Source organism: Gigantopelta aegis, chromosome 15, assembly GCF_016097555.1.
Source record: "Gigantopelta aegis isolate Gae_Host chromosome 15, Gae_host_genome, whole genome shotgun sequence".
NCBI lineage: Eukaryota > Metazoa > Mollusca > Gastropoda > Neomphalida > Peltospiridae > Gigantopelta > Gigantopelta aegis.
Genome location: NC_054713.1, coordinates 31,781,482 through 31,800,451, shown reverse-complemented (window position 1 = coordinate 31,800,451; position 18,970 = coordinate 31,781,482). Strand labels below are relative to the sequence as shown.

Below are 18,970 nucleotides of genomic sequence, written 5' to 3'. Positions count from 1 at the left end.
TTTCGCCATTATTGAGGAGCTTTACCGACGGCACAAAAGTGCCATAGGTGATGCTCTCTACCTATGGCAATTTATATCTCAACGACGGCAATTGCCGTCAGTGCCGCCATTAAGTTCGAGCTCTGATTTATAGATACAAAATAAGTAACATGGTATATTTATTCAAATTTACTAAGACTCTGTAGGATTGTTATTTTATTTTTTGTTTCTATTCGTATTTTAAATTTGTTACCACGTCCTTTAAAATTAATCAAATATGATACAAAGAAATCAAAAATAACTTTGCTGCACCTCTTCATATTTTCTGTTGACAAGAGCCAGTTTGAACTTGAACTCGGTTGGGTCGATGGTTAGAACGCGTGGACGACTCTCCCGATCTAGACAGTACACACTGTTTCCCTTGATCCTAGTGATGTAGATCGGAAGATCCAGAGTTCGAATGATGCCATGGTCTCTGAAGAAAACAAAACAAGAGAACACACTGAAGAAAGCTTGGATACCCATGACAGAGCCATTTGATTGACTGTGGGGATATTCAGGTGAATCCATTGGACTATGGGAAAAGTAGTAAGAGATCAGGTTATGTATGAAAAGAAAATATGCTTCTTTCAAACGCAAAAAAAAAAAGGAATCGATTGATTTGTACTTAATTTGGTGCATATATCCAATTAAGGTTCAAGCACACACCTCGGCTATCTGTCCAGGACAGTAGGTTAGTGGTTAGTTGGGTGTTTTGGCCTTACCATACCCATTAAGTCATTAAACTTGCTCTGGTTGGAGCCGGTAACAGGATGCTAAGCCGGTACCTACCAGTCTAATGTCCTATGGCTTAACCACACCACCACCAAGCGAGTATCAACATTTTTTTAATGACAATAACATACTTGTTAGTGAGCATTTATATGATGTGGTTACTCATCGACACTAACATACCCGTTTGTGAGCGCGTATTTGATATGGCTACTCATCGACACCAACGTACCCGTTTATGAGCACGTATATGTGGTTACTCATCGACACTAACATACCCATTTGTGAACACATATATGATGTGGTTACTCATTGACACTAACGTACCCATTTGTGAGCGCATGTATATGATGTGGTTAATCATCGACACTAACATACCCGTTTGTGAGTGCGTATTTGATGTGGTTGATAACATACCCGTTTGTGAGCGTGTATTTATGTGTTTGCTAACATAACCCTTTACGAGTGTGTATTTTGATGTGGTTACTAACATACACGTTTGTGTGAGCATGTATATGATGTGGTTACTCATCGACACTAACGTACCCGTTGTGAGCGCATATTTTATGTGGTTACTCATCCACACTAACGTACCCATTTGTGAGCGCATATTTTATGTGGTTACTCATCCACACTAACGTACCCATTTGTGAGCGCATATTTTATGTGGTTACTCATCCACACTAACGTACCCATTTGTGAGCGCATATTTTAAGTGGTTACTCATCCACACTAACGTACCCATTTGTGAGCGCATATTTTATGTGGTTACTCATCCACACTAACGTACCCGTTTGTGAGCGCATATTTTATGTGGTTACTCATCCACACTAACGTACCCGTTTGTGAGTGCATATTTTATGTGGTTACTCATCCACACTAACGTACCCGTTTGTGAGTGCATATTTTATGTGGTTACTCATCCACACTAACGTACCCGTTTGTGAGTGCATATTTTATGTGGTTACTCATCCACACTAACGTACCCGTTTGTGAGTGCATATTTTATGTGGTTACTCATCCACACTAACGTACCCGTTTGTGAGTGCATATTTTATGTGGTTACTCATCCACACTAACGTACCCGTTTGTGAGCGCATATTTTATGTGGTTACTCATCCACACTAACGTACCCGTTTGTGAGTGCATATTTTATGTGGTTACTCATCCACACTAACGTACCCGTTTGTGAGTGCATATTTTATGTGGTTACTCATCCACACTAACGTACCCCTTTGTGTGAGCAATTACATGATGTGGTTACTCAACGACACTAACGTACCCGTTTGTGAGCGCGTATTTGATGTGGTTGCTCGTGGTGTACACAAACACGCCACTCTCATCCCAAGATCCACTCTTCACGCGAATATTTTCGTGGATTGTACACAGGTTCTCCAGCTTTCGGTTACACACCGATATCACTGTAAAACAAAACAAAAGAGTGTAAAGGTTTTTTTATTTTTTTATTGAGATTATTAAAGTAAGGCACCAAAGAAACAACTAATGAGAGGTATATAGTTTATTGTTTACTATGTCATAACATTACTATCACTATTACAAAATAGGAATATTTAACACCATTAATTCGGGGTGTTTTTTTAACAGGATTAGACAGATAAAATGAACAAGCAAGCATTCTGAGTACTGCCAAACATATTTTAATATCTTCTAAGTTCAAGGGACATAACTGTGAAATATGAGTAAATCAGCATTAAAGTCAAACATTATCTGTAACAGAAGACGATAAAGCTATTTATCCCGCTATCACTGTATTCACTGTCAAGATATGTTGACCAAAAATATAGGTCACGTGACATAAATCCGACTCGACTCGAGCATTTCAGACTAGATTTTTAATAAACATACTCTTTAAATCATTTGTTTTAGTACAGTAAATGCAAATAAATTTTAGTTTGCGATAACAATACAAAACTTGTATATTTGTTTATGAAATGGAGTTTAGAAACACTTTTTGAATGTGACAGAATGTAGCTAGCGTTTTACAAATAATGACGCCATATATCTTGTATGATGTCATACAGCAAAAGCCTTGCTAGGTTGACAATACTTGATTTGCGTACATAAAAATGGAATAAATAATAATTTTCCGACTATTCCTGTAGGATTACAGAATAAAAAAAATAAAATAAAAAAATGTTTTATTTAACGACGCACTCAACACATTTCATTTACGGTTATATGGCGTCAGACATATGGTTAAGGACCACACAGATTTTGAGAGGAAACCCACTGTCGCCACTTCATGGGCTACTCTTTCCGATTAGCAGCAAGGGATCTTTTATTTGTGCTTCCCGCAGGCAGGATAGCACAAACCATGGCCTTTGTTGAACCAGTTATGGATCACTGGTCGGTGCAAGTGGTTTACACCTACCCATTGAGCCTTGCGGAGCACTCACTCAGGGGTTGGAGTCGGTATCTGGATTAAAAATCCCATGCCTCGACTGGGATCCGAACCCAGCACCTACCAGCCTGTAGACCGATGGCCTAACCACGACGCCGGTACAGTTGCATTCGCTATTCTAACCTTCGCAGGATAAAGCCGATATCTTAAGACAGTAACCAGTTATTCCCTATATATAAAAAATATTTCAACTCAATCTTTTTGATGCATTGTGGGGAAAAAAGCCAGGAAAACAAATTTCTGTATCTCCTAAGTTCTAGGGCCACAACTACATGTATGTGAAATATGGGTAAATCGCTATGAATGTCAATTATTATTTGTGGGTGGCAGACACACACTTTTCATTATTTTTATATATTTATTTATCATTAAAAAGGTAATACAGAAAATATCAGTTTTCAATTCAGTCAACGGGAAAAAACCCCAATCAGACAATGGGTCCACAGAGGTAATTCAACATAAGCACCTCAAGCACATGCTCTACCCACCGAGTTCAATCCCCCTCATGCAAGCAGGAGCAAGTCTGATTATCAGGAAGGAAGGAAATGTTTTATTTAACGACAAACTCAACACATTTTATTTACGGTTATACGGCGTTGGACATATGGTTACGGAAGGAAGGAAATGGTTTATTTACCGACGCACTCAACACATTTTATTTACGGTTATATGGCGTCAGACATATGGTTAAGGACCACACAGATATTGAGAGAGGAAACCAGCTGTCGCCACTTCGTGAGCTACTCTTTTCGATTAGCAGCAAGGGATCTTTTATATGCACCATCCCACAGACAGGGTAGTACATACCACGGCCTTTGTCACAACAGTTGTGGAGCATTGGTTGGGACGAGAAATATCCCAATGGGGCCACCGACGGGAATCGATCCTAGACCGACTGCACATCAAGCGAACACTTTACCACTGGGCTACATCTCGCCCTCTGATTATGAGTGTTGGGGGGGGGGGGGGTTTTGCTTTTACTCTTTCACCTATGTGTTAAACAGAATTAAGTTAAAAGTAGTAATAAGATACCGTGTTTGCTGATGAGAGCCACATGGGACATGTCACCGGACCACACCACATACTTCACTTTAGACATCTTCTGAGTGGCCAGTGATCTGCAACAAGTAACGTCAGATATCTCAGTTAGTAAAATACTGTAACAGTAAATGTATACTAGACTAACACCACAAAATTATGTAAAATAGCAGCATAGTTTAAGCAATTTAATTATGAAATATTATTCACCAAACTGAACTTTAATTCACATTTAGTGATTTGGCAATGACAAATAAAATGTAGAAATCTAGAACTCAGAACAGAGTTTTAGTGCAGGAAAAAAAAAAATGAAAAAAAAAATATATATATATGTGGGATAGACGGACGGACGAACAGACAGACAGAAAGACGAAGATGAAACCTATTGGAACGGAAGGAAGGAAATGTTTTATTTAACGACACACTCAACACCTTTTATTTACGGTTATATGTATAAGGACCACACAGATATCGAGAGAGGAAACTGCTGTCACCACTTCATGGGCTACTCTTTTCAATCAGCAGCAACAGATTTTTTTACATCCACCATCCCACAGACAGAGTAGTACATACCACACCTTTGACATACCAGTCATGGTGCACTGGCTGGAACGAGAAATAGCCTCGACCCTAGACCGACCACACATCAAGCGAACACTTTACCACTGGGCTAAGCCCCCCCCCCCCCCCCCCCCCCGTTGGAACAGTAGTGGACTATTAAATATGTGCTTACCTCTTCTGCTGCACATCAAACAAAGTCACGGAATCGCTGTCTTTGAGGAGGAGACATCCCGTGCCAGCGTAGAATATATCCTCACAGTTCGGTGCCTGCACCTTCTTCGTTATCTCATTCTTCAGATTCTTAATGATTATCTATAACACAGCAAAATATTTATTAAGACCACACCTCAATACATTTTAAAACTATAATGGCAATTTGGTTTTATTTACTATTTCGACATTTGGTGGAGGATAGGAAATCCGATTCTGCTAGATAACATGTTCCTACCACTGAGCTACATTCCTCCCCTGGGTGGAGAGAACCTAAGTAATAATAATCACTCCCCTCAATTCGTTTTGACAACAAGATCTGTAAAACTATATTTCTTAAAGTTTGTTTTTTGTTTAACGACACCACTAGAGCCAATTGATTTCTTTAGTTTAAAGTGGGTTTTTTAATGACACCACTAGAGCACATTGATTTATTTATTGAATGTCAAACATTTGGTAATTCTGACATATAGTCTTAAGAGAGGAAACCCGCTACATTTTCCCATTAGTAGCAAGGGATCTTTTATATGCACCACAGATATATTAGTACATAACATGACTTTTGATATACTAGTTAATCTACATTTCTTACCGAATGACTTCTGTCAAGGACAGCAAAACGATTCCTGGCGACCCATACAGCAGTTAAACCAGCTGATCGTTTGCCTTCTGGTGCTGAAACATCAAGTGTAAGACATTCATTAAGTTTTCGAAAATCACAGAACTGCTTTAATTTCTGACAAGTGGGATATAAAACCCATTTTATAAAAGCTGCAATGATCTTAATATAAAACATGCTCAAATAAATATCATTTTACGTTTTAACTCAGTTATATCATGCAGAAGAGGCTGATAACAAATTCTTTAAAAAGCTAATTATTATAAAATACATATTTTCCTCCCCATTAACAAAAAAATTGCTTTTCATGTTTAGTCAAGGCCTAAAATATATCATAAACTGTTTATCATAACCAACTGATCTAAAAATTGTTCCACTTTTTCTTTTTAACATCAAAATCTTTTACATCTGAAAAAAATTATCATAACTGATTAATAATGCCTCTTATTGTTTCCTAGAAAAACTCTTAGTACATACCATCAGGGTTCACAGAGTCCGTAGATTTGGGAATGGCGTACAGATCATAGGTACTGTTCTCAATGTTTGATGGTCTCTACAAACAAAATGGAAAGGTTTAACTTTTATCAACAGCTTGTGTACATTTTTAAAGAATGAAGATAACCATATTTTCTTTTATCATAAATAATTAACCTGAACTCTTACAAAAGCACCCCTCACCCAAATTATATATATCTATACTAAGTCTTGCTTTCCATTAACGCGATTTAATGCGCAAGTTTATCGGTATAGTGCATTTACATAGGAACTTTTCCATATATGCGACTCCTCGCGAGTATCAGCGTGCTGAAAAAAAGTTGATCGAAGTGTGTGGAGATGCATGAATGGAAAGTGGGCCATAACGTATTTGCACTGGCTGAATGTGACTCATGATTATACTTACTGTGCACAGCAAGACTCCATTTTCTGCCGGATTGTACGACATACTGTACACAGGCGTCCGAGATCCACTATAGTAAAGAAGAAAACAATATGTCAGTCAAGGAAGGAACGAAACATTTTATTTAACGACGCACTCAACACATTATATTTACGGTTATTTGGCGTCGGAAGTATGTCAGTCAAATGCAGAGACCCTAACGTGACCAAAATGTTTCAGGGCTAGCTCTGGGTGAGTAGAAAATTTCACCAAATTTTCAATGAAACTTCAAAATTACAAAATATCAGTTACTACATGAAATTATTTAGCCAAATTAAAATAAAATTTGCCAACTGCTTTCAAAATTTGCAATTGGCAAATTTGGTGAGTGCCAGAGCTAGCCTTGTGTTTTAAATATAATAACATTTAATGAATAATAAATTTATCAAAGATCTGTCAATTTAATCCAATTGTACTTTTTAAAAAAGGCCCCCCTGGTTTAATGCTTAATACTGACCCTCTAAGCTGCATAACTGGAGCATCCTTGGATGTGTTGAAATCCAGCTTGCGCAGGTATCGATCCTTCACGTAGTACAGAATGTTCTGATGGACCGCATACGCTGGCCGCTCTCTCTCCAGCTTGAAAATTATCATACCAGAGTCATGGCCTGAAAAAAATAAGAACAGATGTAAATAATGAAACATGTGTGGCATTATCCTAATGAAAGATTTCTTAAATGATTTTAAGCCGATTAAATATAAAACTATTCTGTGCGCTAAGTCAATTACTATAAAACAGGATGAATGAATGCATGAATGAATGGTTATCATATGTCAAACAAAAGCGAGTATGTGAAAATTATTATTTATATTGAACAATTTTTGTTTTAATACTGCTATGGAAAGTCATTCTCAGAGACCAAAAGGATGGACAGATCAAAATTAAATATAGTGTGATTAAGATATAAAAACAAGTTTCAAAACACTGAAAACATCAGTACGACCAATAGCATATGGGATGTGTTAAAATTAACAAGTCATGGTAATTTTAATTTAAAAGTATATCCAATTTATGTTAAAGCATTTACATGGTAATACAGACACATGGTTGAACATGAGTCTCTGACTGTTCTTACCTGCAGCAAACAGATTGAGAGTTGGGTGAGCTCCCATAACCCAGAATCGGTCGTGTTCTCGTCGGAATGTCTGAACACCAGTTCTGTGAGAGAAAAAATACAAATGGAAATAATTCACTGTAAATAAAACCATAACTGTCATAGATCTGCCATAAAAATACCTTTATGTTATAGGTCAATCAAATGGTTAGGAAAACTTCAAACACAAATGAACAAATACTATTACAGGCTTTCCGTGGAACAAAATTAATCAGTACTATTAAAATGTTGAGATTTTATAGCTGCAACATTACACTTAATGATTGAAAATAACAACCCTAAAATAAACTTGCAGAAAGACATCGATCACATAAATCAAAGTATATTACTGAATTTCATACATTTCTACATAAAAGATAAACAGGTATTGTGGGAAAAGACAAAATTGTTTAAATAGATAAAACAGATCAACAACACTAAAAGAAATGTTAATATATTTTCCGGGCCAAGACTCCTAGCATAGGATATCCTTTCTCTCTAACCACTCCCCCACCCACACACGTACATAAATACCAAAAATAAATACAAATGTACATGTCTATCCTTTTCTACTTTCAGTTTCATTTTACCTTTTGCTCATGTCCCAGACTCGGATGCTTTTGTCCTCAGAGTTGCTCAGAATGAGTTCCTGGTGCGGGTGGAACAGAACACAAGAAACGTTGTTGTAATGGCCACGACACGTATCCACTTCCCACGCCTTCGATTCTGAAATTAATTTAATAATTCAATGATTAGGGGTTGACATTATGGAGGGAATTGTACAGCCAGATCAACAGATGTACGAGTACCATACATTTAGTAATTCAATGATTAGGGGTTGACATTATGGAGGGAATTGTACAGCCAGATCAACAGATGAACGAGTACCATACATTTAGTAATTCAATGATATGGGGTTGACATTATGGAGGGAATTGTACAGCCAGATCAACAGATGAACGAGTACCATACATTTAGTAATTCAATGATATGGGGGTTGACATTATGTAGGGAATTGTACAGCCAGATCAACAGATGTACGAGTACCATACATTTAGTAATTCAATGATTAGGGGTTGACATTATGGAGGGAATTGTACAGCCAGATCAACAGATGTACGAGTACCATACATTTGAGGAAGTAAAAACAGAATTCCAATGGAAATGTGGTAAACATTAACATTAAAGGAATCTGTTATTTGCAAATCCATACAGCCTTGACAGACCATGACCTTTAATACTATATATTGAACACTGATGTACAAATCCATACAGCCTTGACAGACCATGACCTTTAATACTATATATTGAACACTGATGTACAAATAAGGTATACATGTATATAACGCAAAAACGAGAAAGGAAAGGAATGGGAAGACCAAGATTTATTTATTTTCACAATTTTTGCATCATGGACGTGTTGTTTTAATCCTGTGGGTTTTCAGTTGTTGTTTTTTTTGGTGGGGTGGGTTTTTTTTGGTGGGTAGGGGTTGGGCGTGGGTCGTGTACTTACCATTCATTCTCCAGAGTTTAATCTGCCTGTCATCGGCTCCAGACACAATGAGTGGCAGGGTGGGGTGGAAGGCAGCCCAGTTCACCCCCCGGTCATGCCCCTCAAGCACGTGTTTTACTATAGCATCCGACGAGCCGAACAGATCGGTCTGGTTCGGGTTGCGGATTCGATCCTCTAGACCTCCAGGTCCTGGAGCAACATTCTTCTTCCTCAGACCTAAAAAATATATTATTTATTATATACATGTTATTTGTCGGTCATTCAAATTTTACTGTTTATCGCCTAATGATTTACTTTACTGAATGAATGTTATTCTTCAAATTTAAAGGATCTTGTATGTTAAAATTTATTTTACTGTTTATACAGATATTGTTGGTTATCACTGCTGTAGGGATCAGTAAAATAGTGAGAAATCATTCTGCTTTGGTTAACGTACAAAATTATTGAATTATTTGGCCCTTACAAAACAATAATTTTGTTGGTACTAAGTACGACCTCATCACGATTTGGTAAACACACACATTGACATCACCTAGTTTAAAGACTTTGCATTTACACCACTCAATTTTATTGCTAAATTTGTAATAAATGTTATTTTAATACAATTGATTACGAACAACATAAATAGATCTTTGTTTTTTTTAATTATCTGTGAACATTAATAAAATACAAAATTATAGCAATCCTTAGAACAGTATGTAAAGTGGTTTACATCGTTTTCATATACAAACGTGTATAGATATAAAAAATAAAGGCTTTTAGATACAAAAATAGATATAGCTGAGATAATAAATAGAATAATGAACTCGGAACCAGTTATTATAAAAATGTATGTCCTTCAGGAAATAATTTTCATTTTGTATTCGGTAAAGCTTGTGACATGTGAAAAGTATTACACTCAGGACATAAATTTGATAATAACTGGTAACTTATTTACAGGGCTTCTAGAATTTTCATAAAATCCACTAGCCATGGGATCAGTGATTTTTTAAATTTACAAGCAACAATTAAAAATTCACTCTCCCTACTTTACTTCAAGTTAATACAATTTTACTAAATACTAGTAATAATCAAATATGTTATCTAAAGAGGGAGATAGAGCTTAAAACACTAACATTGAAGGGTTGGGTGTGGGCAGGATATTTATAATTACAAAATGGACGTAACTGCAACATTTTACCCAAAAAATTCACTAGCAATCAGGCATGGCAATAGTAGTTATTTACTAGCCCAACATTGAATATCACTAGCCATGGCAGTGAGGCTACCATAATCTAGAAGCCCTGGTTTATTATCATCTATATTTCGCCTTTTTACATTGTAAAGGGGAGACAATAACTACCTGAGATGTCCCACACTCTGACAGTCTGGTCGAGGGAGGCCGACACCACCATGTCTTCTGACTGGTGGAACATCGCACACATCACATAGTGACTGTGTCCCGTCAGAACCCTGTTAACAAATAATATTATAATTAATAATAATAATAATAATCATTCACCATGGGTTAATAATTAAATTTTTAATTTGAGCTTGGGAAACCCAAAATAATCACATTTCTGCTTGCATATTGGGATATTTTGTGGTGGGGTTTTTTCTCCACTAGCCATAGGGTTTAGCGTAACTATTTTCTAGCCCAACAGTAAAAAACATTAGCAACAGGCATTAGAAGTCCATATTGTAGAAGTCTTGCCACCCATAAAAGTTCTTGGAGATGTAAATTTACAACTGTAAATATATAAATGACCTTTAAAATTTTTTTTATAGTTTTCTGTAATGGGACTGTCGAACTCAAGCCCTAATCTAGAACTGAAAAAGTAGAAGTGACTTCTCCCTTTCCAGAAGGGGAAAAGTTTGATATAAACAGGCGAAGTGAACATTCATGTTCCGTGTCCATTCGAAAAAATTCTGAATTATACACCTACATATCGTAATATATCTATCTAAAATAGTAGTTATGGCTACCTCGACTTCTCACTACTGCTAATAACTTAGCGACGTGAGCTGAATTTCGGCAAAGAAAACATTCATTTCACCGGCAAGATGAGGGCCTGGAACTTAAAAACTGTCTTGACTTGCTCCAGCAGTTAAAAAACTGACTGGTCCACAGTTGTTGCAAAACCAGGTCTAGAATTTTAGAGAATAAAACAGTTGCTATTACAGTGTATTGTTTTTATTAAAAGGTTTCATTCAACACACCCCCATTTAGCCCCTCAGTCACTCAATCAGTCTGTGTCTGTGTCTCTCTCTCCTTCCATCTCTCACTGTCAGTCTTTCTCTTGATAGGTTGTTGCAAAGATATCAAATTGTATTGTAATAAGTTAAAATACTGGAACACTTACGAAATACAGTTTCGTGATTGCCAGTTCCATATCCTGATTGTCTGGTCGTCCGATGAACTTAGAATCCAGGGATATTCCTAAAGAAAAAGGAGTAATAACCAGTTAATTTATACAGAGGCTAGTCATTTGATGAACTTAGATTGTATTGGAATTTTCTTGAGAGAAAAAACTAAACTTAAATAACCTGAAAAGTTTCAAACATTTTTTTAAAAATGAAAAAAAAAAAATTCTGGTACTTTTTTAAAATGTAAAACGTTAACCCTTTAAGAATCATAACAAAACAAACTCTTTTTTTTTTATTGCAGTGATTCTAAAACACATACAAAAATGTGTTTAGTACCTGTACGACACATTAGTGTACACCAACACCCATACTGGAATTTGCACAAATCATAATAAACATTCCTGTAACTTACATGGTGAAAAAAGGTTGTCCGTATGTAGTCCAGATGACCGAGCAGGGTAAACAGACACCTTCTCTGTTTGTGGTTCCAAACCTGAAAACATTTAACATGGCAAAATTTGTACTGTAACAATTTCAGTGAAAAAGATTTTTAATTTCAATACTCACACTGAAAAGAATTTAGTTTTAGCCAATTTTTAAATATCCTTGAACATGATTAAAAATTGGCCAATTTATACAATATTTTATTAGCCAACTACTAAATGTTGTAGCTACTTTGTATAAAAATTAGTAAGTAATATTTGGCTACTTTGGCAATGGGCAGGTCGAGCTCTGAATTTAACTAATAATTGCACAAAATTAAATGTTATTTAATTCCTAATTAAGATTAATTTTGTTTAAAACTGGTTCGTTTGAATTTGTTGAAGGCCATCACCTAAAGTTTGTTTAATAAAAATAGTATTTTTTATTTACTAACATGTAATAAAAATCTTTTTTCTAGCAAAATTATAAAAGTTTGCTTCAAACATCACTTCATTAGATGCACTTTAAATCATTTCTTGTATACATAACAGAAATTAGTTACAAAGTAACATTTAACCACAACTTTAAAAAAAAAATTCACATGGAGCAAAATTTTGTTAATCAAATAACGGGGTAATAAAAAATTGTGTGCAAGGCTAGCTCTGGCACTCACCAAATTCGCCAATTTCGAATTTTGAAAGCAGTTGGCAAATTTTATTTTGGCGAAATAATTTCATGTGATAATTGACATGTGATATTTCTTAAAAACGCACGCATGTTTGAGAAAAAAACGTTGAGCAGACACGGTCTAATCTATTTTTAGACGGGATATTTCCATTTCAATGTCACAGACGTTGGTATACCACGTGACTGTTATCATTTTGGTTCGGTTTGTTTTCTCGTGCACGGTTCGCGCAATCAACATCCGATTTGTTGTTGTTCATTTGTGAGATTTTTCTTCACAGTTCGTGAACATTTTCAGTAACAATAAAGTTCAGACAAGTAAGTGTCTCAATACAAAACGTTACAAACCCTTAAAACCAATAATTTTGCTAAGTCTTACGATATCTGGAGAGGGGATACAACCAGGACAGAACAGTTGGAACATGTCCAGGAGAGGTGAAACGAACGCACCCCAAGTCTGTGAAATTTGTCGTGACGTAGGCATTGTTGTGCTTCGAGCGACATCTACCGGTGACATCAGAATACTAACTTTCAAAATTACTTCAAGCAATTGGGACATGGGGATTCCCATGGTATTTATCGATATAAAAGCTGCTTTTTCACTCCATTTGATAAAAACGTGATCTAAGTGTGTTACAGGTTTGTAGATTAACCAAATTATAATTTATTTTCGCTGGATGGAACTAGGGTGTGCGGCTTTAAAGGTCTTTAAAATATAAACTGGGGAACACTAATAATACCTTAATCTTATAATCATCTCCTCCAGATACAAACAACGGCTGTTGCTGATGAAAACAAATTCCTCGTACAGGACCTGAAATTAATTAAACAGATGGTACACCTTATTATATGAAAACCAACAGAATTAACTGTTACACAACTGAATGTATCTATGTAACAAAAAATGTGATTGGCTCTATTGCAACACACCATGTTAGTCAGGGTTCGTCAAATACAATAAACCTCTGTGCTGGTTAGTGAATTTGTGGTCTGGACTAGTAACAATTATCAACTGAATTACTATAATACAAGGGCACTAGCCAAGGCTTTTATATGGGCTGATGACTTTCTTAAATATTTGTCAAACACTGGGTTAGTAGTAGGCATTTTGCCTATCTTATTTTTTTATGCTTGATAAAGTACCCCTACAATGGGTAGATTATAAAATAAATGGTTTTGAATGATTCCCTTTTGACAGGTTTAAGATTTATTTTAATTGCAGGAGACATGGAGAAAAAGAACACTCTTTAAGACAATTTAAGATCTCAGACATTAAACTCTCTGAGAAAAACAGATAATAGATAACTTAACTTCAAAATGAGATGAAAATGTTGAAATTACTACTTCAAAGGTTTTCCTAACATTCTTACAGCTCAAAACTTAGGATTTAATATATCTAATAAGCTAATCCGAGGGTGAGGGTGACCCAGGTGACAGCATTGAATCAGATAAAGATTTCATATTTCATTTTTGTTAAAAGGAACATGAATGAAAACAGCTTATTTTTTGCCAATTTCCTAAATTGGAAGTAGGTCTTAACATTAATTTAATGACCCATGTAAATGCGTGTAAATAACTTACCATCATGCTCATCAAACTTGTCAATAAGTGTGCACATCCGATAGTCCCACAGCTGTATAACACCATTGTGAAGACTGGCTAAAATCCATGGTCGCTTCGGGTGAAAGGACAAACCTACAATAGATAAACATATATTATGGGAAGAGGTTTAATAATAATATAATTAAATTTTCTTTGCATCTATACACTTTACGGCAATCTGATTGGTCCAGAGGTGCTTACTTTTTTTCGTTCGTATCTCGATGAACCCAAAAAAATTAAGCCATGCCTACAAACCCCCCCCCCACCCACCCACCCACTGACTCGCACTACTTTTGTGCAACAAGCCGGATTATTCTGGCAATCATATTTAGATATTTTGAAGAAAATACATGTGAAAGCTACAAAAAATGTATACTATAAATTAATGGAAAATGCTATAGCAGAGTAGACAAATGGATCTAGACGCACTGATTAAAAAAAAAACACAACAAAAAAACCTCTTCGCTAATCATCATCATGACATGAGACACGGTCGTTGGCCAAAGAAATCATACATGTAGGAAACTTCACGCCTGTAATTTACTTGTAAGCGATGTTCAACAGCTGTTGGCAAAAATTAAATGGTGGAAACCGACAGCATAAATGTTAGACACGTTCCCTTCATTCGCTTTCATAAAATATAAACTAAACACGAATACGACAGTTCCTTCCAATATAACTAAATGATCCATAAAAATGCACAGCAGCTAGAGGAAATGACGTCATTAAAAAAAAATCACCCGATTCAAATAATAGAGAATGAACATTCGCATTCTTGCGCGACATAAGTATCAATGACAGGGCTCGAAATGCAGTGTTAATACATGCACCGGTGCATGCTGATTTTTGCGTGTGCATGTAACTTTTAAAACTGGGTGCACGCTAATATTTTTCAAGTACTGTGTATTGCGTATACTAGTATCCTGTTGTCTATCAGATTCAGACTCAAGTTGGTGAATTTTGCGTATGCATTTCGTAATCTGTTCGCCACATGAAAACGATAACTTTTATCTTATGGGCGCATCCATTTTGTATCCCATAATCCTACTTACAACAATGGCGCCCTTTCGGACATTTCCATGAAATATATTTGCGAAAATTGCCGGCAATATCTCGGTTATATCCGTGAACGGTATTAGGGAAGGTGGTCGAGACCGACTTTGGGGTATCCACGCGCATAACACAGTTGTTGTCGTCACTGACAAATTGAACTCCGCCAGATCTGTGATCAATACAAAGTACCGTAACTGCCTTGAACATTTTCGACCTCAGATATGGGCACTTGATCAGATGATTGCGAACGTGCATGTGCGTTACTCGCGTAGTTGACTCGAAGTCAGCCAGTGATTATTTCAATCGCAACTTCTCGTCGAATTCCGTAGGCTAATTTATATTATACCAACAGATCTTATCGAGTTAAAAAAGTTAAATTAAATTAAAAAGAAAATGATAATCAACACTGTAATCAAGGTAATTAAAATAGTATTTTTCTCATTGTTAACAGGATTTACCTTATTTTTGGTGTATAACAACTTGTGTGAATTCAATGCCGATACAGATATGTTTAATTGCCAGTACCATTTCAGGTCCTTCACCTCTTATTGCTTATTGTTTCCATACATATTTCTGTCTTTACTGCTACATGATTCAGTCAGGACCACCCACCCCCACCCCACCCCCCACCCCACACACACACACACACCTACCCACAGAACAGTACTGGGACTGGCTGCAAACTCAAGAGCAGTCAGTTTAATCTTAAAATTAAATTAGGTGCAAAAACCAGTTTAGTGAGCAACTGCAGCACTCGCTCTCTTGAACATGCCTCCGTTGAGCTGATTTTAATGAGATTGTTAACTGTTTTGCCGTGTAAATGAAGTTACAATTTTATCCACTCCAGTCAGACCAGTGTCAGTCGACCAAGTCCTGACATACCGTCTGTCACAGAATATTACTAATAATTTTCCTATAACAAAAAATAACCATCATACAACCTCTTAATATTACCTTTCACTCGAGCCGACTTTGTTTCAAATTTAGTCAACATTGAAGACAATTTTTGCAGTATTTGCACCTGTAGACTTTATTCCACTGATATGCGTGTAACCTAAATAACTTCCGGTCCACGTCTTACAATTTCCGTTTTATGTAAACGTGAATATGATTGGTTTAAATAATCGACCGGTGTTTAGTTTAAATATATACTTGTATCATATTTATACATAAAAAAATTGGGGGGGGGGGGGGTCTTTTTCATTAACGACACCACTAGAGCACACTGGTTTATTAATCATCGGCTATTGGCTGTCTAACATTTGGTAACAGAGGATACCAGTTACATTTTTCTATTAGTAGCAAGGGATCTTTTATATGCACCATCCCACAAACATGATTGTACATGTATACAACGGCCTTTGATATACCAGTGGAGCACTAGTTGGAACGAGAAATAACCTAATGGTCTCTGTCACGGGGATCCTATAATACCCGTAACTGAATAAAACACGATTATCCAAATATCTCTCCTAACTGTATATCTATTAGATCTCTCTCTGTATTGGGCAGTCCAATACCCGAGTGGCTCGACTCTAGGTATATCAGAGATAAGATCTTATATAAATATATATATATATATATAGTACGTTTAGTTCACTAGAAAACACAACAAAACAGCATACACTTTGGAATCTGTATTACCACTACGCTGGCAAATGTACTTGCCGCAGTAGTTAATTAACAACAACAATATAATAACAACCCAGAGCTAATGACTTAATTAGTTAATCACTAGGTGTCTAGTTTACACAATATTCTAATCACTTCACCGTGATACAACACACACACGTGTGATAATTGAGAAACGCTGCCAGGGGAACTTAATTAATAAGGAATTACAACTCTATTCCTAACTGGTTAATTTTTAATCAACCCTTAACTACTCATTCAGTAACCTTGTAATACAGAATTAATACTGGTACCTATCACAATAAAGACAATAACCTACAGTTTACCTAGGTCCTCTAGGATGACCGGCTAAGCTTTAATAATTTTAGAACAGTGAAGCCTACAATTTACTTCGTCAGATTACCGGAAACACTGTCTAAATAATATTGGTATAATACAGTATTAAAATATTTAAAGTCACATCAATCACATCAAGGTTATACAACAGAGCAGAAATATATACTTACCACGTCCAGACTGAACTTATATAGATCGTTCAGTGGACGACGTTCGTTCCCCTGCAGCCTTCCAAATTTTCTCCCCGATATATCTAAAATCCTAGCTATTTATTACAAAACCGAATATCACCTGGGGGCACATCGCGGTACTCCCCCTATCATGTGATATTTCCACAGCGACCAAGACGGCATATTTTCTAGATGGTCAGACTAGCTGTTGCCATTCCGCTAGGAATACAAGGTCGTATAACAGAACTCGCTGAGGTATTACGTAACTACTGGCCACATGGCCTCCACAACTGGTCTGGGTGTGTAATAGGGGGTACGGTCGCGCGGAGGTATTACGTAACCAAGCCGCACACGGCCCTCTGAAACAATTAACATCGCCACCGGCGAAAACGATAAGAGCATGTTCCGTCACAGTCTCACAGGCGGGAATCGATCCTATACCGTCCACGTATCAAGAGAGAAGAATGTTTGATACAATCAATGAATCTTTATTTCTCTATATATGAATAATACAAACGACATGGCACATTTTAAAACATAAGTAAACATTTAAATAAGAACATATACACAGTCATGTGTGGATTTTAAGTGAATAATGGCACATAATGATAGATGCTGCTTATACTGAGGTAGAGGATCCGGAAAGTTCTGTTTGTCTGTGTAAAAACATTTCGTAACATGCCTGCCCAATTATATACACCGGATGGAATAAATTTAAACCAAAATTATTTGGTGGGTTCAAAATGTCCATCATTTAAATATTTCTGGGGAAGTTGATGGTTCTGTTTGAAGGTGTCAAATCGATTCAGTTTTTACCATCCACAAAAATGGTGAAATTAGGAAACGTTAAACGTCATAAATGCCTGTTTGGCAGCCTCTAGATGCCTTTATCGTGGGATTGCAGTTCTCTGTAATTTACATAATATCTATCTTTATTCAGGAGTAGTCGTAAAATATCAGTTTAATAGTTCAGGTTTGGTTTCAGGCTGACCCCGTGTGATTAATATCAAAACTGATCTACTTTATTTTATGCTACTTGGAGGGTTTTTTGGGTTGTTGTTTTTGTTTGGGGGGGGGGGGGTTTGGGGGGGTTACAATTTCTATCATTGTTTGAAAACAGTTTTGATCGTACAGGTAGGCCTACGTGGTACAATCCATTTATAGATACCCCTGCGCGTGCTGTAACCACAATGTGGTGCAGGGGTGTAACATTCTCTTTGAGAATGGCCAATACAGCACAAATCCCCTTGTTTTCTTCGAGATACAATTGAAATTTTGAATAAAAGTCAGTATTTATCTGTGATATTTGTATTTTTGCACAATTCTTTATACTCTTTTTATTTAAATCTTGAATTTTTATATTGATGTTGATCATCACTTTATTTGTTTGCATTACCATAGTTTGACACCCACTAGCCGATGTGTTTTTCGTGCTGGGGTGTCGTTAAACATTCATTCATTCATTCATTCATTCATTCATTCATTCATTCATTCCATTTATAGATACTGTTCATGCATGCATATATGAAAAACCCCACCAGATTCGTGCTGGGGTGTCATAAATAAAACATACATTTGTT

The 18,970-nt window shown here is 36.4% G+C and overlaps 1 protein-coding gene across 1 annotated transcript in view; it reads right to left on the bottom strand.

Annotated features, from left to right (window-relative positions):
• Positions 1-16,321, bottom strand: part of LOC121390120 (coatomer subunit alpha-like) — a 34,165-nt gene extending 17,844 nt beyond the window's left edge. Inside the window, exons 1-17 of the mRNA XM_041521854.1 lie at positions 16,207-16,321; positions 14,179-14,292; positions 13,338-13,411; positions 11,903-11,983; positions 11,487-11,563; positions 10,487-10,596; positions 9,145-9,360; positions 8,222-8,357; positions 7,614-7,696; positions 6,995-7,145; positions 6,502-6,568; positions 6,078-6,153; positions 5,574-5,656; positions 4,944-5,083; positions 4,205-4,290; positions 2,033-2,171; positions 292-454 (exon numbers count right to left, since the gene is read on the bottom strand). Coding sequence (XP_041377788.1) covers positions 292-454; positions 2,033-2,171; positions 4,205-4,290; positions 4,944-5,083; positions 5,574-5,656; positions 6,078-6,153; positions 6,502-6,568; positions 6,995-7,145; positions 7,614-7,696; positions 8,222-8,357; positions 9,145-9,360; positions 10,487-10,596; positions 11,487-11,563; positions 11,903-11,983; positions 13,338-13,411; positions 14,179-14,292; positions 16,207-16,246 — 1,836 coding nt within the window. The 5' untranslated portion in view covers positions 16,247-16,321. The remainder of the gene's footprint in view (positions 1-291; positions 455-2,032; positions 2,172-4,204; positions 4,291-4,943; positions 5,084-5,573; positions 5,657-6,077; positions 6,154-6,501; positions 6,569-6,994; positions 7,146-7,613; positions 7,697-8,221; positions 8,358-9,144; positions 9,361-10,486; positions 10,597-11,486; positions 11,564-11,902; positions 11,984-13,337; positions 13,412-14,178; positions 14,293-16,206) is intronic.
• Positions 16,322-18,970: the final 2,649 nt, after the last annotated feature.